Source organism: Orbicella franksi, chromosome 9 (assembly GCF_964199315.1).
Source record: "Orbicella franksi chromosome 9, jaOrbFran1.1, whole genome shotgun sequence".
In the NCBI taxonomy this organism is placed as follows: Eukaryota; Metazoa; Cnidaria; class Anthozoa; order Scleractinia; family Merulinidae; genus Orbicella; species Orbicella franksi.
The window spans coordinates 22,564,265-22,580,564 of NC_138153.1; the positions used below are offsets into that span (position 1 = coordinate 22,564,265).

The following is a 16,300-nucleotide window of genomic DNA, read 5'->3' on the forward strand; positions in this document are numbered from 1 at the left end:
TATTAATTTCAACAGGAAACAGAGAACTTCAAGACGTAAATCACATAGAAACATCGGCAGACAAAATCATGATACTATTGGTAAAATTGAATTCTTCATGCAATGAGCAATCAAACAGGTGATGTTCAGTCATCTGCTTTGTCGGGCAACTGTTCAGTAGCTTTGTATACGAAGACCAACAGCTGGCAAATAGTCATCCATATTTGAAAATTACCATCGATTTCAGTTATACGCGACCATTCTTTAAATCTCCAAAACTCCGTTTGATTTTACTGTTGAGTTGGAATTCAATCACGAACTCAGATTGCAAAAAGAATGGAAAATCATCTTGTAAGTTTGCTCTGGCGAGCAATTTATTTTCTAGTATTAGGCTTTTCCAGTCAGTGATGTTGCAAAAAGACGTCACATAGTTTTGAGAAATACGGACCAATTTCATGAAAAAGCTTAGTAATCACTGATTATCACTGTTTTTCGTACCTGGAATTAGTACACAACACATTATTCATTAGGAATTCATTAACCACACCTGTACATTTGTCTGAGTTGGTAAGAGTTCCTCCACTGAAACCATAACAACTGAGTAACCAAAAATTTAACAACGTTTTCATCACCGCTAGATAATATCAAAGAATGCTAGAATCAGATATCAATTCATACAACCTAGTAGTGTTTGGACAGAAGTACGCAAATCAGTGTGTTCTGTTTCTTCGTTCCAACTTTTCTGTGGTTTTCCCCAGTGTTGCCTGGGTTAGGCTTTACATGACAATTGAAGTTAATGTATTTTCCCACTTTAAGTTATGTTTTGTTTCAGGAATGGTTATAGTTGATGCTGCTGGAAACATTGCTGCAGGAACAACTACAAATGGAGCAAACCACAAAATTCCTGGGTAATCAACCTTTTTTCGCAGAACTCGGAAAAACAGATTATCACACAGCTTGCCAAATCAGTCCGGATTTTCGCTACGTATGGCAAAATTGACATCTCTCCCTCCTTTGTTTCTTTTAATACTAGCCGTGTTGGAGACTCGCCTATCGCTGGGGCAGGAGCATATGTTGATAATGACGTTGGCGGTGCTGCTGCTACTGGGGATGGTGACGTCATGATGCGTTTTCTTCCGAGGTAAGAGGTTAAAATACCTTCTGTAAGGCTGCTGATTTGGTGTGTTAAAGAGGTGTGAAGCTGAAATAATAGTCGATTTACCTGAAAAACCAAGCATTTATGTTGTTGTAACAGGCTTAATTAGATCATCAAAGTTGTATTTTTATGTATACTGTTTACAATGATTTTAGTTTATACGGTTTCATACAGCTTAGAAACCGCACCTTAAGAAGATGTTGCCTCGTTACAAAGTATCCAACGCAACGTAGCACGTTTCTGCTCGCAGAAGTGTAACCGATGTGTGAGTGTCACGGATCTCTTGAAAGAGCTTGGGTTGGATACACTGAGATTGACACCAACAAAGACTAGATCGACGATCATGTCAAAATTAAGCCATGATTTGGTTGATGTAGATATTTTAATAAATTCTTAATCCATCACCCCGATCAATGAACAAGAAGTAGACACATGTGCCCTGAAAAAAACTTGAAATGGGCGGATGGTAAAGTCAAGGCTTTAGGTGTTTGGTTTTTGTACGGACCAAAATGAAGGAATGCAAATGAACTATGAAGACAAGTTTCACAAAGTTGAAGATATTCTTAACAATTGGCAAGACAAGAATTTCACGCTTCCTGGAAAGATTACAATTATAAAAACTTTAGCTGCATCCCAATTGGTCTATATTATGTCCTCATTACGTACATGCTTTAAATCGTTAAAAGATATAAATGATTTGCTTTTCAAATTTCTCTGGGATGGAAAAAGGGACAAAATCAAACGGTCTGAAATGATTGCTGACTATGGCGATGGTGGTTATAAAATGTTGGACATCATGGCTTTCAATAAGTCTTTAAAGATCGCGTGGATAGCAAAGTATATTTCCGATGATTGTAAATCCAAATGGAAAACTTTTTGGGATTTCTATCTTTTAAAATGGGGAGGAAAATTAGTTTTTCTTGGGAACTTGGGGAAAAAAGACGCCACCAAACATGATATCAAGGATGACTTCCTTCGAGAACTTATCGAAATTTGGGTGGACTTTAATTTTAGAGACTCGTCCTCTCCAAACACGACTATTGTAGCAGTAAGATATGGAATAACGCATTAGTCAGAATTGCTAATAGGCCTTTTTTTTCTACAAGCACTTGGCCGAAGCTGGTGTACAAAATATCAAAGATCTTGTTAACGTTTACGGTCATAAGTTATAGAGACTTAGGGGAGAAATATTGCTTATCTGCCTCTTTCCTTGAATTTTATGGAGTGACCTCGGCAATAAGGAGCGCTATGAAGTCTTTGAAATTGAAGACGCGAAAAAGATCAGGGGTTTTCGGTGCAAAAACTGATTGCAGCAACCAAGCCGATTAAATTAGCGTATAAAATTCTTATCAAAAATTCTACTAGCCCCCAAAACAGTCAAGAAAAATGGGTAAAGGACCGTGACCTTGAAGTGGTGGCGGATTTGAGCTGGAGGTCGATTTATTTACTACCAAGGTTGTGTACGCTCTGTACTAAGATAAGGAACCTTCCAGTTCCAATTTCTCCACAGACGTATAGCAACGAATTCCTTTCTATCTAAAATAGGAATTTCAGAGACTGCTCTTTGCTATTTGTGAAAAACAGACAAGGAAACACTAATCCATCTTTTCTGGGAATGCTCGGTAACGAAAACCTTTTGGGGAAGGGTTCATTGTTTTTTCGTTTCAATCCATTTGAAACCAGCCTCACACGTTTTGGATATCTATGAATGTTTAGGTTTTAGAGGAGAGAAGGATGATATTTTAGTAAGCCACTGTTTGCTCCTCGCAAGGTATTATATTTATTGCTGTAAATTTAAGAACATCTCTCCATCTATCAGAGAATATGGAATATAACTTAGAACTTGAAAAACAAGTATCTATTGTGACCGATTCCCAGAATAAATTTCAACTGAAGTGGCACAAAATACTTCATACACTATAATTGCTATATAGTCGGCTGGCAGGCTCCAAATGTGAGCCTGCTTGCAGGCTATATTTTACTCTCCTTATCCTGATCTTAAGCCTCTGAAAATCAAGCTTGCTAAAAGCTGTACTTTTGGGTTCCTTGTCAAGCTTTTATTCTTATCTATCCCACTCACAATTAAGCCTCTTTGTCTTTTGTAATTGTTAGTATTTTCTGAGTAAGTTTCTTTTGTTTTTTTTGCAAATGATGTGATATGTGTCTGTTTGTAGTATCACAAAGTAGTGTAAGCAAAACAATGTAAGTAGCATAAATATTAATTGTTAATATTGTAACGCAATGTACGTAGAGAGTATCCTTAATGTAGTCAATATAAGTATGATATTATAAGTACACCAATTTACGTTCAGAGAAGCACGTTTTTAAGTATTCATATTTTCTAAGAACTACCGCCGACTGGAACTTCCTCCCCGAGGTTATAGTTACCTCAAGTTCCTTAGATTCTTTTGAATCCAATCCGTCAATTTTTCTTGAGTAATTGATTTAGATTTATTTAGTGTTTTCCATTTTTTTTTAAAAAAAGTGTTTACAGTTGGTGTGTGGCCTTGAGATTTTACTGACCCAGTCTATGTAGTAAGATTTTGTAATTACGTAGAAATGAAATTTAACTTCTTGTGCGATATGTACTGACACATACTGTGAGATACAAGATGAATAGTTTTGTCTCGTTTCTTCTTAGTTTTCAGGCAGTTGAATTTTTGCGTCAAGGCAAGAGTCCTTCAGAAGCTGCATCACTGGCTCTGGGAAAAATAGCAAAATATTACCCAAAATACAGTGGAGGCTTGGTAGTAGTGAACAAGGATGGGGAGTTTGGTTGGTTAAGATTTATTTGCTGTCCATGTTTAAATCAGCATGTTAGGTTTGTTCTCAGTTTAACTTTCCTTCTGTTCTAGGGGCCGCTGCACATGGCTGGACATTCTTCAAGTACTCTGTTTGCAATCCAGACTTGGGAAAAGTAACAGTTTTTTCCGTCAAACCTATCAACATTTCAGCTTTCACTTAATGCGCCTTTGTTCTCCGTTTCCCTGTAATTTGTTATTTACGTCTGAGCGTGTGTTTGTTTGTGATGCAAGAGCTTATTTTTATTAGATATAGCAAAATACGAAACTGATATAAAGGGAATTCCCTAAACCGTAGATAGTTTTGTCTACCAGTAGTAATCAAAGATTACGAGCGCGTTCGACGCCGTGGCTTTAACATATACCTTAAATGATTTCACTTATTGACTTTCAACCTCTGTTTTTTGTTAAAATCAACATTTAGATATATCATAGTGTCAAAGTCCATGCTAATTAAGAACTACAAATTGGTAATACGTTGCGTAACGGCGCCAGTTTCCGTAGACTCACAAAAATATTTACATTATTTCGTGCTAAATATTTTCACATAAACTGGTAATGTTTAAGCGTAATAGGTAATTCGTAAAATTATATATTTTTTACGTACATTCTTCTAAGCTGGAAGGACAAACATGAGCAAACATTTGCAATCGCGTCCTTGTTATCGTAAACAAACTCCGTCCAACTGATTAGAATATTTCCCCTGATGAATAAAAGTAGACAGTATTTTTAAATTACCTTTCCTTGGTTCAGGCTCACTCTTATGGATCTTGCCTTGAGGGTACTTTTCCACCGATTCCAATGAACAAATTGACGTCAGTTTTTTATGCGTCTGTCCTCTTATTGATGGTAAATTGCATTATAACATTGTCAAAGTGGCTGTGGAACCACGAGCTGCAGGCGAGTGGTTCCGCTGTAAACTTTGACAATGTTATGACGAAATTTATCATCAACAAGAGGACAGACGCATATAAAACTGTCGTCAATATGTTTTTTACAATAACAAGACCCCAAAATGGTCAAATGCCAGGAATAAATGAGGGGAAAAGACGCCATAAACTTGCCGTAAACAAAGACAAGTAAATTTTGTTCAAAATGACGCGAACATTGTTAATAGCTTTTCTCGCTTTTTGATTAGCTACTTCAAAAGGTTCCAAAAAATCTCATTGGTTAAAACGTTGACAGTTTGACAGCTGAAAGTTGAACTAAAAAGCTTGCATAAATTCAAATTTTATCCGTCTGTACTCTTATTGATGATAAAAATGAGCCAATCGGCGCGCGAGAAATAAGACAGTTTTGTAAAAACAATATTCGAGCGCACAACATTCGACCGGATGAAGACTGAGCTATCTGTGGCCAGTGGAACTAATCGACAAATGTAATCAAACTACAGCCAATGAAATATTGCTGTTCCTATGGTTAAAATCCCAAAGCCAAGGTGATTCAAAGTCGTGTTCGTGAACTTGTAAAATAAACTATAAACCAGGAGGTAGTCTCTAGAAATCCGCTTTACAATGCTCACCTGCTCAGACTGCCACGAAAACCGCGAGGTGCGCGACAGTCTGCGCATATGGCATATGACATGACGTCATTCAAGATGGTGCAGAAAATGCAGAAAATCCTTCCCCTCCTCCACCCCCATCTTTCCTTTTTTGGCTCTCACCCTATTTTTCGCGCAGGCAAAACACCGAAAATCCCGTTCCTCGGGGTGCTTTCATTATGCCAAACCGACCGGTCGCAGATCAGTGGCGATACCCGACAAAAATGGAACGACATTTTCCGATTAAACCGGGCCACCCAAAAGGAATGGCTCTTACCTTTTTTTAGTCCTTTTCCGAATTCCCTAATTAAGGCAAAAACGGGTTTGTCAAAAATGGAACGGCGAATTTCGGTCGGAATATTCCGACCGAAATAAGTGGACCACCTCCAGAGGTGATCCCGAATATTCCCGTCGGAAGAACCCGAAACGGACCTTTCCATTTGAATTCCGACCGAAATTTCCGGATTCTTTGGCAAAATGGAAAGCACCCTTGGTCATTCTTTGCTCCCAAACCCCACGGAAACACTTGCTACGCAGGCTACTATCCTTTCTACACATCGATGGTACTACTACTGGAGGGTTGAGCTCCTGAAATTAGTTTTCGGAAATCAAAGCGAACAATTTCGTCTAGACCACCGTAGCCTTTGTCGAAAAAGTAAAGACCACCACGGTTTTGCCAGCCTCTAGAAGGCTCGTGATTACGCCAGATTATAAGTTTCAACCGCGGGCGTGGAATCCACGCAAGAAAATCCTGCTCAGTCTTGAGTACAAACTCACATAAATCGCATTGGAAGACGAATCCCACATAGCGGGAGCAATACTAGAGATACTAGATAGAGATTCGCGAACTGAAATGCGATCCAAGCATCAAAATCTTGCCCAAAGACAAAATATCGCAAAGTCACACAACAGCTCTTACGAAAAGCTTTTTATGTCTATATGTAGTAATTTAATCGTCGCAACACGATCCCATACGCACAGTTTGATTTTGAGGTCATTTGAATAAAAATAGATCGATTCGCGCTACAACTGTACGGCAAATTTGACTGGAAAAAAAGGTCAAATAGGACTCCTCTGTTCCCTGTGTACTAGCCACACTAAACGTCGGCATCCGAGAAGTGTGCAGTTTTAAAATATCACAAAAGGTATGGTTATGTTCAAGTCCTTTAACTTCTAGTCACGGGAGCAGGAGATAAATGTGCGCGGCGGTAACAAAGGTGATGTAATTACTTTTATTAGACAAGCATTTGAAGACTAAAGACGTAATGTTAAATGCACAATTTATAGGACTAATTGGATTACTCAAATATGGCCAAATTTGTACCCTTAATGAAAAATTACAGCCAAATTTGGCTAATAATGATAACGATCACAATCACGATCACGATAATAACGGTTTATTCGCGTAACATCCGCGCAGTGGCTGTTTGTTTCTGAAGACCTACTTACATGCAATACAACTAAAAATTACGCTAACATGACGGCCTCTTGACGCTAACAATATAGAAAATAATTATCAAAACAGAAAGAATCGTCCCCGGGTGGGCTTGAACCACCAACCTTACGGTTAACAGCCGAACGGGCTAACCGATTGCGCCACGGAGACTTCCTTGTACAATTTTCATCAAATTTAATTGTGTGGATGAAAATTCAACTTGTGTAAGGTTTCTGCTACATTATTGTATCGTGCTCGAAAAACATGAAAAGCGGAAAACCGGAGAAGTTGGGTAGAAACGATCTTGGTCGATGAGATAACACAAAACAGGTGTTAGAGTACCAGTTCAACAGAGAGAGGTGGATTAAGACCTTTGTCAAATGGGCTTTGGGTGCGAAAGGTCCTAGGTTCTACTCCCGGACAGGCTATTTTAAATACTCTTTTGTCAATGAAAACAACATAATAACGAAACAGACAATTTTGCGATGGTTTTTCTGACGTCACAACGGCCATATGAAACAAAGGAATACTTTCCTCCTTTACAAGAATCACTTTTATTTTTGCGCAGACAATTCCAACTGACTACCATGAAACCGTTCTACATTAAAATATGACTCAATCAAGTGTTTCTGTTGGCCGGGAAACATTTCCAACGACTTCTAGGAAAATATTAAACTAAAGTAATTTTAATCGAGTCCTTGTTTTGAACCAATCAGGGGGAATAAACTAATGAAAAAAAAAGAACAATACAGGAAAAGAGAAATCAGAGTACAGTCAGTTAGAATTCTTAAAATAGCATTTTCCAGCTGGTTTACTTAAAAGGAAAAGTTGGTCCGTGTGAGGGTCGAACTCACAACCTTGGCGTTATCAGCACCATGCTCTACCGACTGAGCTAACGGACCACACTCATTTACTTCGGTGCCGTTTTTTATTAAGTATTACTGCCTTTGCAAAAGAACGTTTTCAAAAGTTTGGCGTAATGAGGAACAGCACCTACTTATTGGCTTTGTTCAAACTGATTCGGTTTTATTCTTTAAGATATATGTATATATTGTTAACGTGCTTTCTCAAATGATGAGGACATTTTTGTTGAGATATAGTTATCCCAAAATTATTTATTAGAAGTTGTTTCCCATTTTCTAATAATGTCTCGTTAATATCAGTAGCTTATGTTCTAAATAACAAGGAACTAGTATGAAAAGCAACACGTTTTCTTAAATGATCTGTTTACGCTGAAATGAAATTCTAAGTACATTGTTTACGTGACATTATATTAGTTTTAAGCCTTTTTAAAAAACAAAGCTTAAAACTAATTACCAGGTCATGCCTCAAACGTTGATTTTTCAATAGTTAAAGTAACTTGTATATGCTTTGGGGAATAAGCTCAAATAGTAGAGCGCCCGCTTAGCATGCGGGAGGTACCGGGATCGATACCCGGATTCTCCAGCAGTCTTTATTGCTGCGGAGCGAGCGTAGTGAGCGAGCAGCAACATAATCAGGATTTAAGAAGAATATATAGAAGGGGTACGAATTCTTGAATTCATCACTTTTTACCAGAATGCATTGCAGTTAACCAGACTGCACTGCGCCACTTTTACCGGAGTGCATTGCGCCTCGAACAACAAGAGGATGTCATACTCGTCGAGCCGTCGTCCTTTTTCGCGTGGATTCCACTGAGAAAGTTTGCTCTGATTTACCTGTAAAGCGATGTGAAGGAGATCGTGCTTGACTTTTACAACTCTTGCTATGCGGTATGTGAAAGTTTGTAAGTCTGGACGATTAATTGTGACATCTTAATCTTAGTATGTCATTTCTCAGCAGTCTCGCCTCCTTCGTCGAATTCTTAAATGAAGAGAAATCGTCGTTACTAAAGCCTGTAGAATAATTAAAACAAACGAAAACCGTGGAACACGCTGATTTCATATATGCTGCAATCTATTCCTTTTCATCGAAACATGAATTTAAGCTAAAGCTTGAGCATTTTCACACATCGCGATGAACACGTTCTCGACACAGTCTGTCAAGTTCTAGAGATATTTAATGCGTACCAGTACAGAATTTATAAGTTAGATTTCTGCCCCTACAATTTCCATATCTTTCGATTTTCGCGATCGTAAAGGGGAGGCTGATGTGTATCGTTTTATGTCCAAACATACTTCAGATAACAATGTGCTTTTTTGTCTCGATCCTTTGTCACACCTCACCATCGATGCGTCATCATGCATGAAGTTGATGCATACAAGGACAGATTTTAAGTGACACCACGATTTGACACTACTTTGAGAAATAAAAGGTTAATTTAAGTCTTGAACCGCGCAGATAGATGAATCACGGCGTTAAATATGTCACTATCAACAGAATGTGCCGTAGCATTACTATCTTTTAGATATCCTAGTTTTACTAGCTAATATGCAGCTTAAATTCTTTTTAAAGACGGATGTTTTTCTGACCATTGTTGTACAAATAACGGTTTGTAAACTTTTAATTTGGATAATTTTCTCTAGCTATCAGAGAAGATGCGAATACTCCTATTAATGAATTTTCCGCTGTCCCTCTGAAACAACGTGGACTTCAATCGACCAGCGGTAAAGGAGCAATACCCGAAGCACCTTTTGGTATTGGCGCGGGCTACGCTTTCAGTTACGCTTTTGCAACGCAACCTTTCTCATAACAGCCATATAACGCAGATAACACAAAGATTCTCTGAAAAATTACTCTTGCCTTCACGACTCGCTTTATTGAAACCTGGAAGTTAAAAGTTGAATTTCATCTTTTAGAACTGAAATTGACGGCCTCCTTTGATACTGGATGGTAAGGAAACGTTAAATGGCCGCACCTGCGCCTTGCTAGCCCACACACGGAAGAGCTTATCCCAGTCTCCGTTGTATTAAACAACTGAGAGTATTTTTCTGTTCCATGGATGGGATGCTAGTCCATCTTAGTTATCCGCCCCGACCCCCAGCCCCCCACCGTGGAGCGAACTACTCTTACAGCGATGAAAGAAGAAAGAAATGTAAACTCATCAAACGAGACAAGTCGACCAAAGAAATGTCGCTGAACTAACGGGACAAATGTAGTCCAGGGCGTCTATTTACATTTGAGTAATGTTTTAAAAGCGCGTCGATAATTTGAGCTGTGAAATGCATAAATGAATGGATTTACCACAGAACTTATGAAAAGCAGCAATAGCCCAAAAGCCCGCACGGTTTGGCTTACCAGCCGAAAATAGCGAAGGGCAGTAACAACACTGGCAGGTAAAACACACGCCCCGAAAGCAAAAGTAACTGTCAGCGACATCTTCAAGAGTTGTTTTCGTTGTCGCATGAGTTCTTTTTCTGGGATATTGCTGTCAGGTGTAACCGCACTTCTGTGGTTGAGCGATTTCACAAGTTTATTGTAGCAAAAGCTGATAATGAGAAAAGGAAGAGTGAAAACAAAAATCATGTAGAAGATAATGTGAGTTAACTCTCCGTTCTGACTGTACGTCTGTCGGCAAGCTGCTGTCTTGAACTTGTAGTTTGTGTACACAAACAATGGTGTGTTTAAGGCAACGGACGCCATCCATGTGCCAATAATCGCGTATCGAACCGTTTCTCTCGTAAGCTGCAACATTCGTAGAGGTCTTACTACTGCGTTATAACGTTCTATTGCTAGGATTGTAAGCGTGAATACCGAGACAACCGTAGCAGTCAGAGGAACGTTGAAGCCGACAAAGAACATACAGAGAACAGTTCCAACAGCTCCATCTGGAAGGACCTTAATCATTGGGATGAGGGAAAAACTACAAAACAGGAGACTTGTAACATCGGCAGCCGCTAGATTTGCCAATAAATAATTCTGAGCGGTTTGAAGCGACTGGGTTCTCTTGATTATTAACAGGACTGAAATATTTCCAGCGATTCCAACTCCGATAACTACTGACGCTGACAAACAAATCAATAACTTGTCGATCGTAAAATAAAGTTTTCCATTTGAGGCTTTCTTTACCAACTCCACTATTGTCCCGTTCGTTGTAGAATTCCCTGAAATGTTTAAAGACATTCTCTTTCTCGGATTTGTTACTTGGTAGCGATTGAAGATCTGTTGAACGTCGAAGTTTGCGCCAAAGCGAATGGCTAGTAACAAATTAAAGTAAGCCTTCCTGAAAGATGTCATAAAACCAATCAACCTTTAATGCAAAGGGGTAATCAATTTTGTTGTCTATAAATGACAGCAAACGCAATTTAAAAAAATTGAATCGTTCTTCGGAGAGTGAAATTGATTAACAATGAAATCTTGTGAAACTTTTTAATCCAGCTCGGTAGTTGGTACAGCGATGGCAGTTTCTATATTAATTTTGCTTTCTCCAGGGAGAGGAAATTAATTGAAAATGCGCCGATCATAATCACTTAGTATTTATTTCATAGCGCGAAAGATTAAAACAAACGGAGTATTTAATCCACGTGCGAGAATCAGTTTTGTGTTCAGACTGGCATCTGCTGCTTCATATATGAAGGGTAAATGTAATTACCGACTGATCACCATCGATTTTAAAATAGCCTAAGGTTCAGCCTACTATTATATGCTGTTCTTAACAAATTTATACCGAGTTTTAGGTCTTTTAGGTTCAGTTCCTATTTGATGATGATGGACAGAAAGTAAAGCTATTTTATTATTTTATTCATGCAGACGCTTTAATTCACTGATGTTGTGTTCCGCTAGAATCACGATTTTAATTTTTTGCTATGTAAGCAAAAGTCAAACACCACACAGGTCCGACTGAGCTTCTGCCAAAGGTGATACTTTTTAATTGCAAACATACACCCGTATTTACATAAGAAAGAGTTGTTGAATCTGGGAAAATAATGATTTTGAAGAAAAAAACAATCTGGAGAATCCGGGTATCGATCCCGGTACCTCCCGCATGCTAAGCGGACGCTCTACCATTTGAGCTAATCCCAGAAGCTCATGATGCCATATTGCTAAGCGGTTTCACAATCTCACTGTACCCAAGCTTTCGTATAACAGCTCATACTAATTAAGACAGCAACGAGAATAAAGAGCGTGGTGCGGATAACGCCAAGGTCGTGAGTTCGACCCTCACACGGACCATCTTCTTGCTTAAGTAAGCCAGCTAAGATAACACTATCTACTGATTTGTTTCTGATTTCAATTTTTGAACAGATTTAAACTCACCGACCTATTTTGCGCTTAGAAGAGAAAATTCTACGGTTAAATAGTGATACTGTTGAATTTGATCGGTTAGAAATTACAAATTCAGAAACTTATATGCTATATAATATATGAAACATTTTTCGTACGGTAGCGTAAAAATCCCAATAATTCCGGCCCATGCAGTACCTGTCTTTTCTGTTTTTGTTGTTATTTGCACGTTGCTTTGATTAAAAAAGAAAGAAAGAAGAAACGACAAAATATGGCGACACAATTCATAAGTCGATCCAGAAAATTTCACACTTTAATTTGTTTTGATGTTACTCTACGTGAAGGTAGTAACGTACTGGTAAATTAACCTGTTTTAAACCAGCTTGACCGTAGTTTGTAGTAGCTAGTCATTGTTGTGGCCTGTTGGTCTAGTGGTATGATTCTCGCTTCGGGTGCGAGAGGTCCCGGGTTCGACTCCCGGATAGGCCCCATATTTACTATTTTGTCAAAAGTCGTAACAGCATCGATTTCTTTGGCTTTTTTTATCACTGGCTTATTGCATGTGAAGAACTGAACGAACGAGCGAAAGAAGAAAAGCTAAGAAAGTAAGCGAAAAAGATACTTCATTCTTACGCAAAAGCTAGGGCTTGCGTTGAACTGTGAAACTCTCCCTTTGATTTGTTTACCATATACAAAGCCTTCTTTGAACATGTTTTAATAAATATCTGCTGCCCTGGAAATGTCTTTTTTAAATGAGCAACGAAAAATTTCCCGCGCAAAGAAAGCAAAAAGAGAAACACAAATTTGACTTGCTATTGTTTGCGTGCAGTCCTTATCAAAACAGAAAAGGGAGTTTTTAAACTGCTTTATAAAAAAGTAGTATAAACATGCTGCTAGAGTTGTACTTGGTTGTCCTATTAGTGAAGCAAAAAGCTGCGCATGATGACAGCACGTGTGACTCTCTTCACACCCTGTTTCCAGAGCAAAAATTAGAAGATTGAAAATTAACTGAAGGCAACGACAGCTTTGCTAAGAATCTGGAATGAATGAATGAATAATCATTACTTACTAAACACGATGAAATTTAAGCTGTAAGCTTGTGGGTTCATGTCGATGTCGCGATAAGAAACCTATCTAAAAATTATCCCAAAAATCCACTGTGGGCAACAAAATGGCTACTGGTGCATTTACCAATAGTTCTTAGCGTCAAAATCCCTAAGAAACGCTCATAAAAAACGCGCAGAAAACTTCCTATAGCTTTAAACCTAGCGTACACAATGAATGTAATACAGCGACAAATGTTGCAATACTTTGATAATCCAGGTACGCCATCCATTGTCGTAAAATGTACAGTCGCTATTTTTTTCCACTGTGGAGTTTGGAGCCATGACACCTTGTGCCGAAGAAGCTGTACTTGGGTCCCGCCACCAGTGAGCCAGCTCTTCTTAAAGATTTAAGAAAATAATGATCGCATTCAATAAATATATTTTCAATGAAAATCTGCTTAACAGTGAGAGTATGGTGCATTGACGGTTTCCTACAGAAAATTTTAATGCACGTTTTAAAATATGACAATAGTAAACAAATATCCAACGACAAATCGATAATAAAAAATTGGAAAATCCGAATAACAGTGAATACTGATGACGAGTAATACATCGATTTTGTGCAGGAAGTCAGGGCACACTACCTGTGTTTTAAGAGCAGATAAATGAGGAAAAAAGAACTGCAAACAGAAAAGAAAAGACCAAAAAAATGTTAACATGGGTAGCAAAAATCTTGATTTTGGAGAATCCGGGTATCGATTCCCGTATTTCCCGCGTGCTAAGCGGGCGCTCTACCATTTGAGCTAATCCCCCATTGTACAGATGCCTTAGCTATTGCGAGGCTATTTTGAAAAGCAGGTTACCAGTTTTCGTCAAGTGTTACCGGAAATGAAAAAAGAGATTGAAATACACCACATTAACTAATTGAAAACTAGTAGTAATCAGATATCACGAGAGTGTGTTTGACGGTCTGACTTCAATATATATATATACATACATACATACATACATACATACATACATACATACATACATACATACATACATACATATATATATATATATATATATATATATATATATATATATATATATATATATATATATATATATATATATGTCTGGATTTATGAAAACGGTGTTAAAGACTGAATCAGGTGTTTTTTGATTTTTTTTTTTTTTTTTTCATTTCTTTGTTTTTGTTTTCTGCTTTCGCTATGACAGCAGCTTGTAATCTTACCTAGCATGAAATGTAGGAACTCCTTGCCGCATGTTTCATTTATTTAGGTATTTTTTTCATTATTCATCGACCCTCCCTCCCCCCCCCCCCCTTTTTCAATTTGCGTTAAGTTTAGCCCAGGCTACACTCGTCTGAATTCAGTTCGCGCGGTGACTCTGACAAGGAGCGACCGATTAGCGTTCTGTATTTGCTGTCTAAAGGAAGTCTGCCCGAGGACATCATTAAGTCCAATGAAGGCCCAAGTCTAACGATTTGCTAGTAAGCGTCGTCCATTATCGTACCTGAGGCGGGCCTGAGGACATGTGTAAACTGTACGGGTCACATTTAGTCCCGTAACAGAAGGCCGTTTGCCCTGTGGCGATAATGTTGTGCTTGCTTTAGACAGCAAAAATCTTTCGCCACATCAATTTAGGGCTTAGACGTGCAATGGACTGGACATTTCTAGCTGCTGTTGGCGTCATTTGCTTTGAACTTTGATGCAGCTAAAGACTTAGAAAAAAAATCTGTTGAAATCTGGATGTGCCATTCCGCGCTCGACAAAATTGAAGTACATCCGGGACATTGCTATTTGCGAGCAAAACATGGCCACGAGGAGAGAGAAGAACATGAGTTCAAGCGCTGATCGTGAGTAGAATTTCCTTGTTTTATCAATTTTAGGCGTTCTCGGCTTAGCTAAGTATCAGAACTGTCTGTGATTCGCTAGCGCGGAAGAAATTTATTTGCGTGGCTTCCGGGCGATAATTGACGTAACGACAACATGTTGAGTGTTCGCTTACTGCTAACTATGGCCTAGTTTGTCTGAAGTTCAATCGATTCTCGATGTAGGAAGCTCTTGTTCAGTCCATTTAGGACGATGCAGGCCTTTAGAAAGCGATAGATTAGCTCTCCGCCGCGGTTTTGATATCTGTACGTTCGTGTTGATTTAGACTCCAATTTCATGTTAAAAGCACTCTTAATTAAATTGTACAATTCATGATTCAACGAAAAGACGGTGAATTTAGTCTTCCTGGCTTCAAAAGGCATACAGGAGAGTTATTTGCTATTATTTGAGCTACGATAAGCCTCGTGGAAAGCTAGCTCTAGGACAGAATTGTAGCAAGTTAGATTATCAGTGACAAGTCAAATTCTATGGCTATGTTTTTGCGAATCCGGTCAGATATTGAAATGAAATGTCACGTAACGGCTACTTTTTGGCTGAAATATAGAGGTAAATAACCGATTCCACTGCTTACCATGCTCTTGTTAGCGTGACTGGCTAATTTAACCCACAGTAAAGACATAGTGAGGTCATTTAGGTGAAATCGCAGAGGTTAAGCCTGTCTAAATTAGTGCCGCGGCGAACCAAATGATCAATTTAAGCTCTAATTTAGTTTTGTTTGGCTCGTTCGACTCATTTTGCAGCGACTTTAAAGGCTTGTATAGGCATGGTATGGACTCTATTAAGAGTACACGAGGTAGATAGCACTCTCGGTGCGACATGGCCATATTTATGTACATTTTCTAACCGTTTTTTCAAAAACATGCCCGCTATTTTGGTGCAAAGTCTTTAACACGGTTTTCATAAATTCAGACATATATATATATATATATATATATATACTATCACAAATGTTTGTCTTCATTTGTGATAGTATATATGAGTTCATGAAGATCGTTTGTGTGGCTGGTGTTTGTGAAGACTTATGTATATATACCGTAAATAAATGATTTCACAAGCTTACTTTCAACTTTTTCAGCAGCAATCGAGGTTTTACAGTCAGATATGCATAGTGTCAAAGTCCATGCTAGTGAAGAGGTCACGATTTGTTGATAGGTTGCGTGACGCTGTCAGTTTCTGTAGACTCTCAAGTTTCATAGAATATTTAATTACGTACATTATTCTAAGCTAGCATTTGCAATCGCGTGTTCGTTTCGCGTGGTCGTTTATCGTAAACAAACTCCGTGCGACTAATTCGAGTATT

The 16,300-nt window shown here is 38.5% G+C and overlaps 1 protein-coding gene and 3 non-coding genes across 4 annotated transcripts in view; 2 read left to right on the forward strand and 2 right to left on the reverse strand.

The window, feature by feature from the left end:
* LOC145497600 (N(4)-(Beta-N-acetylglucosaminyl)-L-asparaginase-like) overlaps window positions 1-4,669 on the forward strand; it is a 33,474-nt gene extending 28,805 nt beyond the window's left edge. Inside the window, exons 8-12 of the mRNA XM_081477422.1 lie at window positions 16-80; window positions 812-887; window positions 1,013-1,120; window positions 3,777-3,910; window positions 3,991-4,669. Of these exons, the coding sequence (XP_081333548.1) occupies window positions 16-80; window positions 812-887; window positions 1,013-1,120; window positions 3,777-3,910; window positions 3,991-4,100 (493 nt within the window). The 3' untranslated portion in view covers window positions 4,101-4,669. The remainder of the gene's footprint in view (window positions 1-15; window positions 81-811; window positions 888-1,012; window positions 1,121-3,776; window positions 3,911-3,990) is intronic.
* A 2,339-nt stretch (window positions 4,670-7,008) lies between these two features.
* Trnan-guu (transfer RNA asparagine (anticodon GUU)) lies at window positions 7,009-7,082 on the reverse strand. The gene has a single exon. It is a non-coding gene; the product is annotated as a tRNA-Asn (tRNA).
* Window positions 7,083-7,740: 658 nt separating this feature from the next.
* On the reverse strand, window positions 7,741-7,813 carry Trnai-gau (transfer RNA isoleucine (anticodon GAU)). Its single transcript has one exon. It is a non-coding gene; the product is annotated as a tRNA-Ile (tRNA).
* A 4,657-nt stretch (window positions 7,814-12,470) lies between these two features.
* Window positions 12,471-12,542, forward strand: Trnap-cgg (transfer RNA proline (anticodon CGG)). Its single transcript has one exon. It is a non-coding gene; the product is annotated as a tRNA-Pro (tRNA).
* Window positions 12,543-16,300: the final 3,758 nt, after the last annotated feature.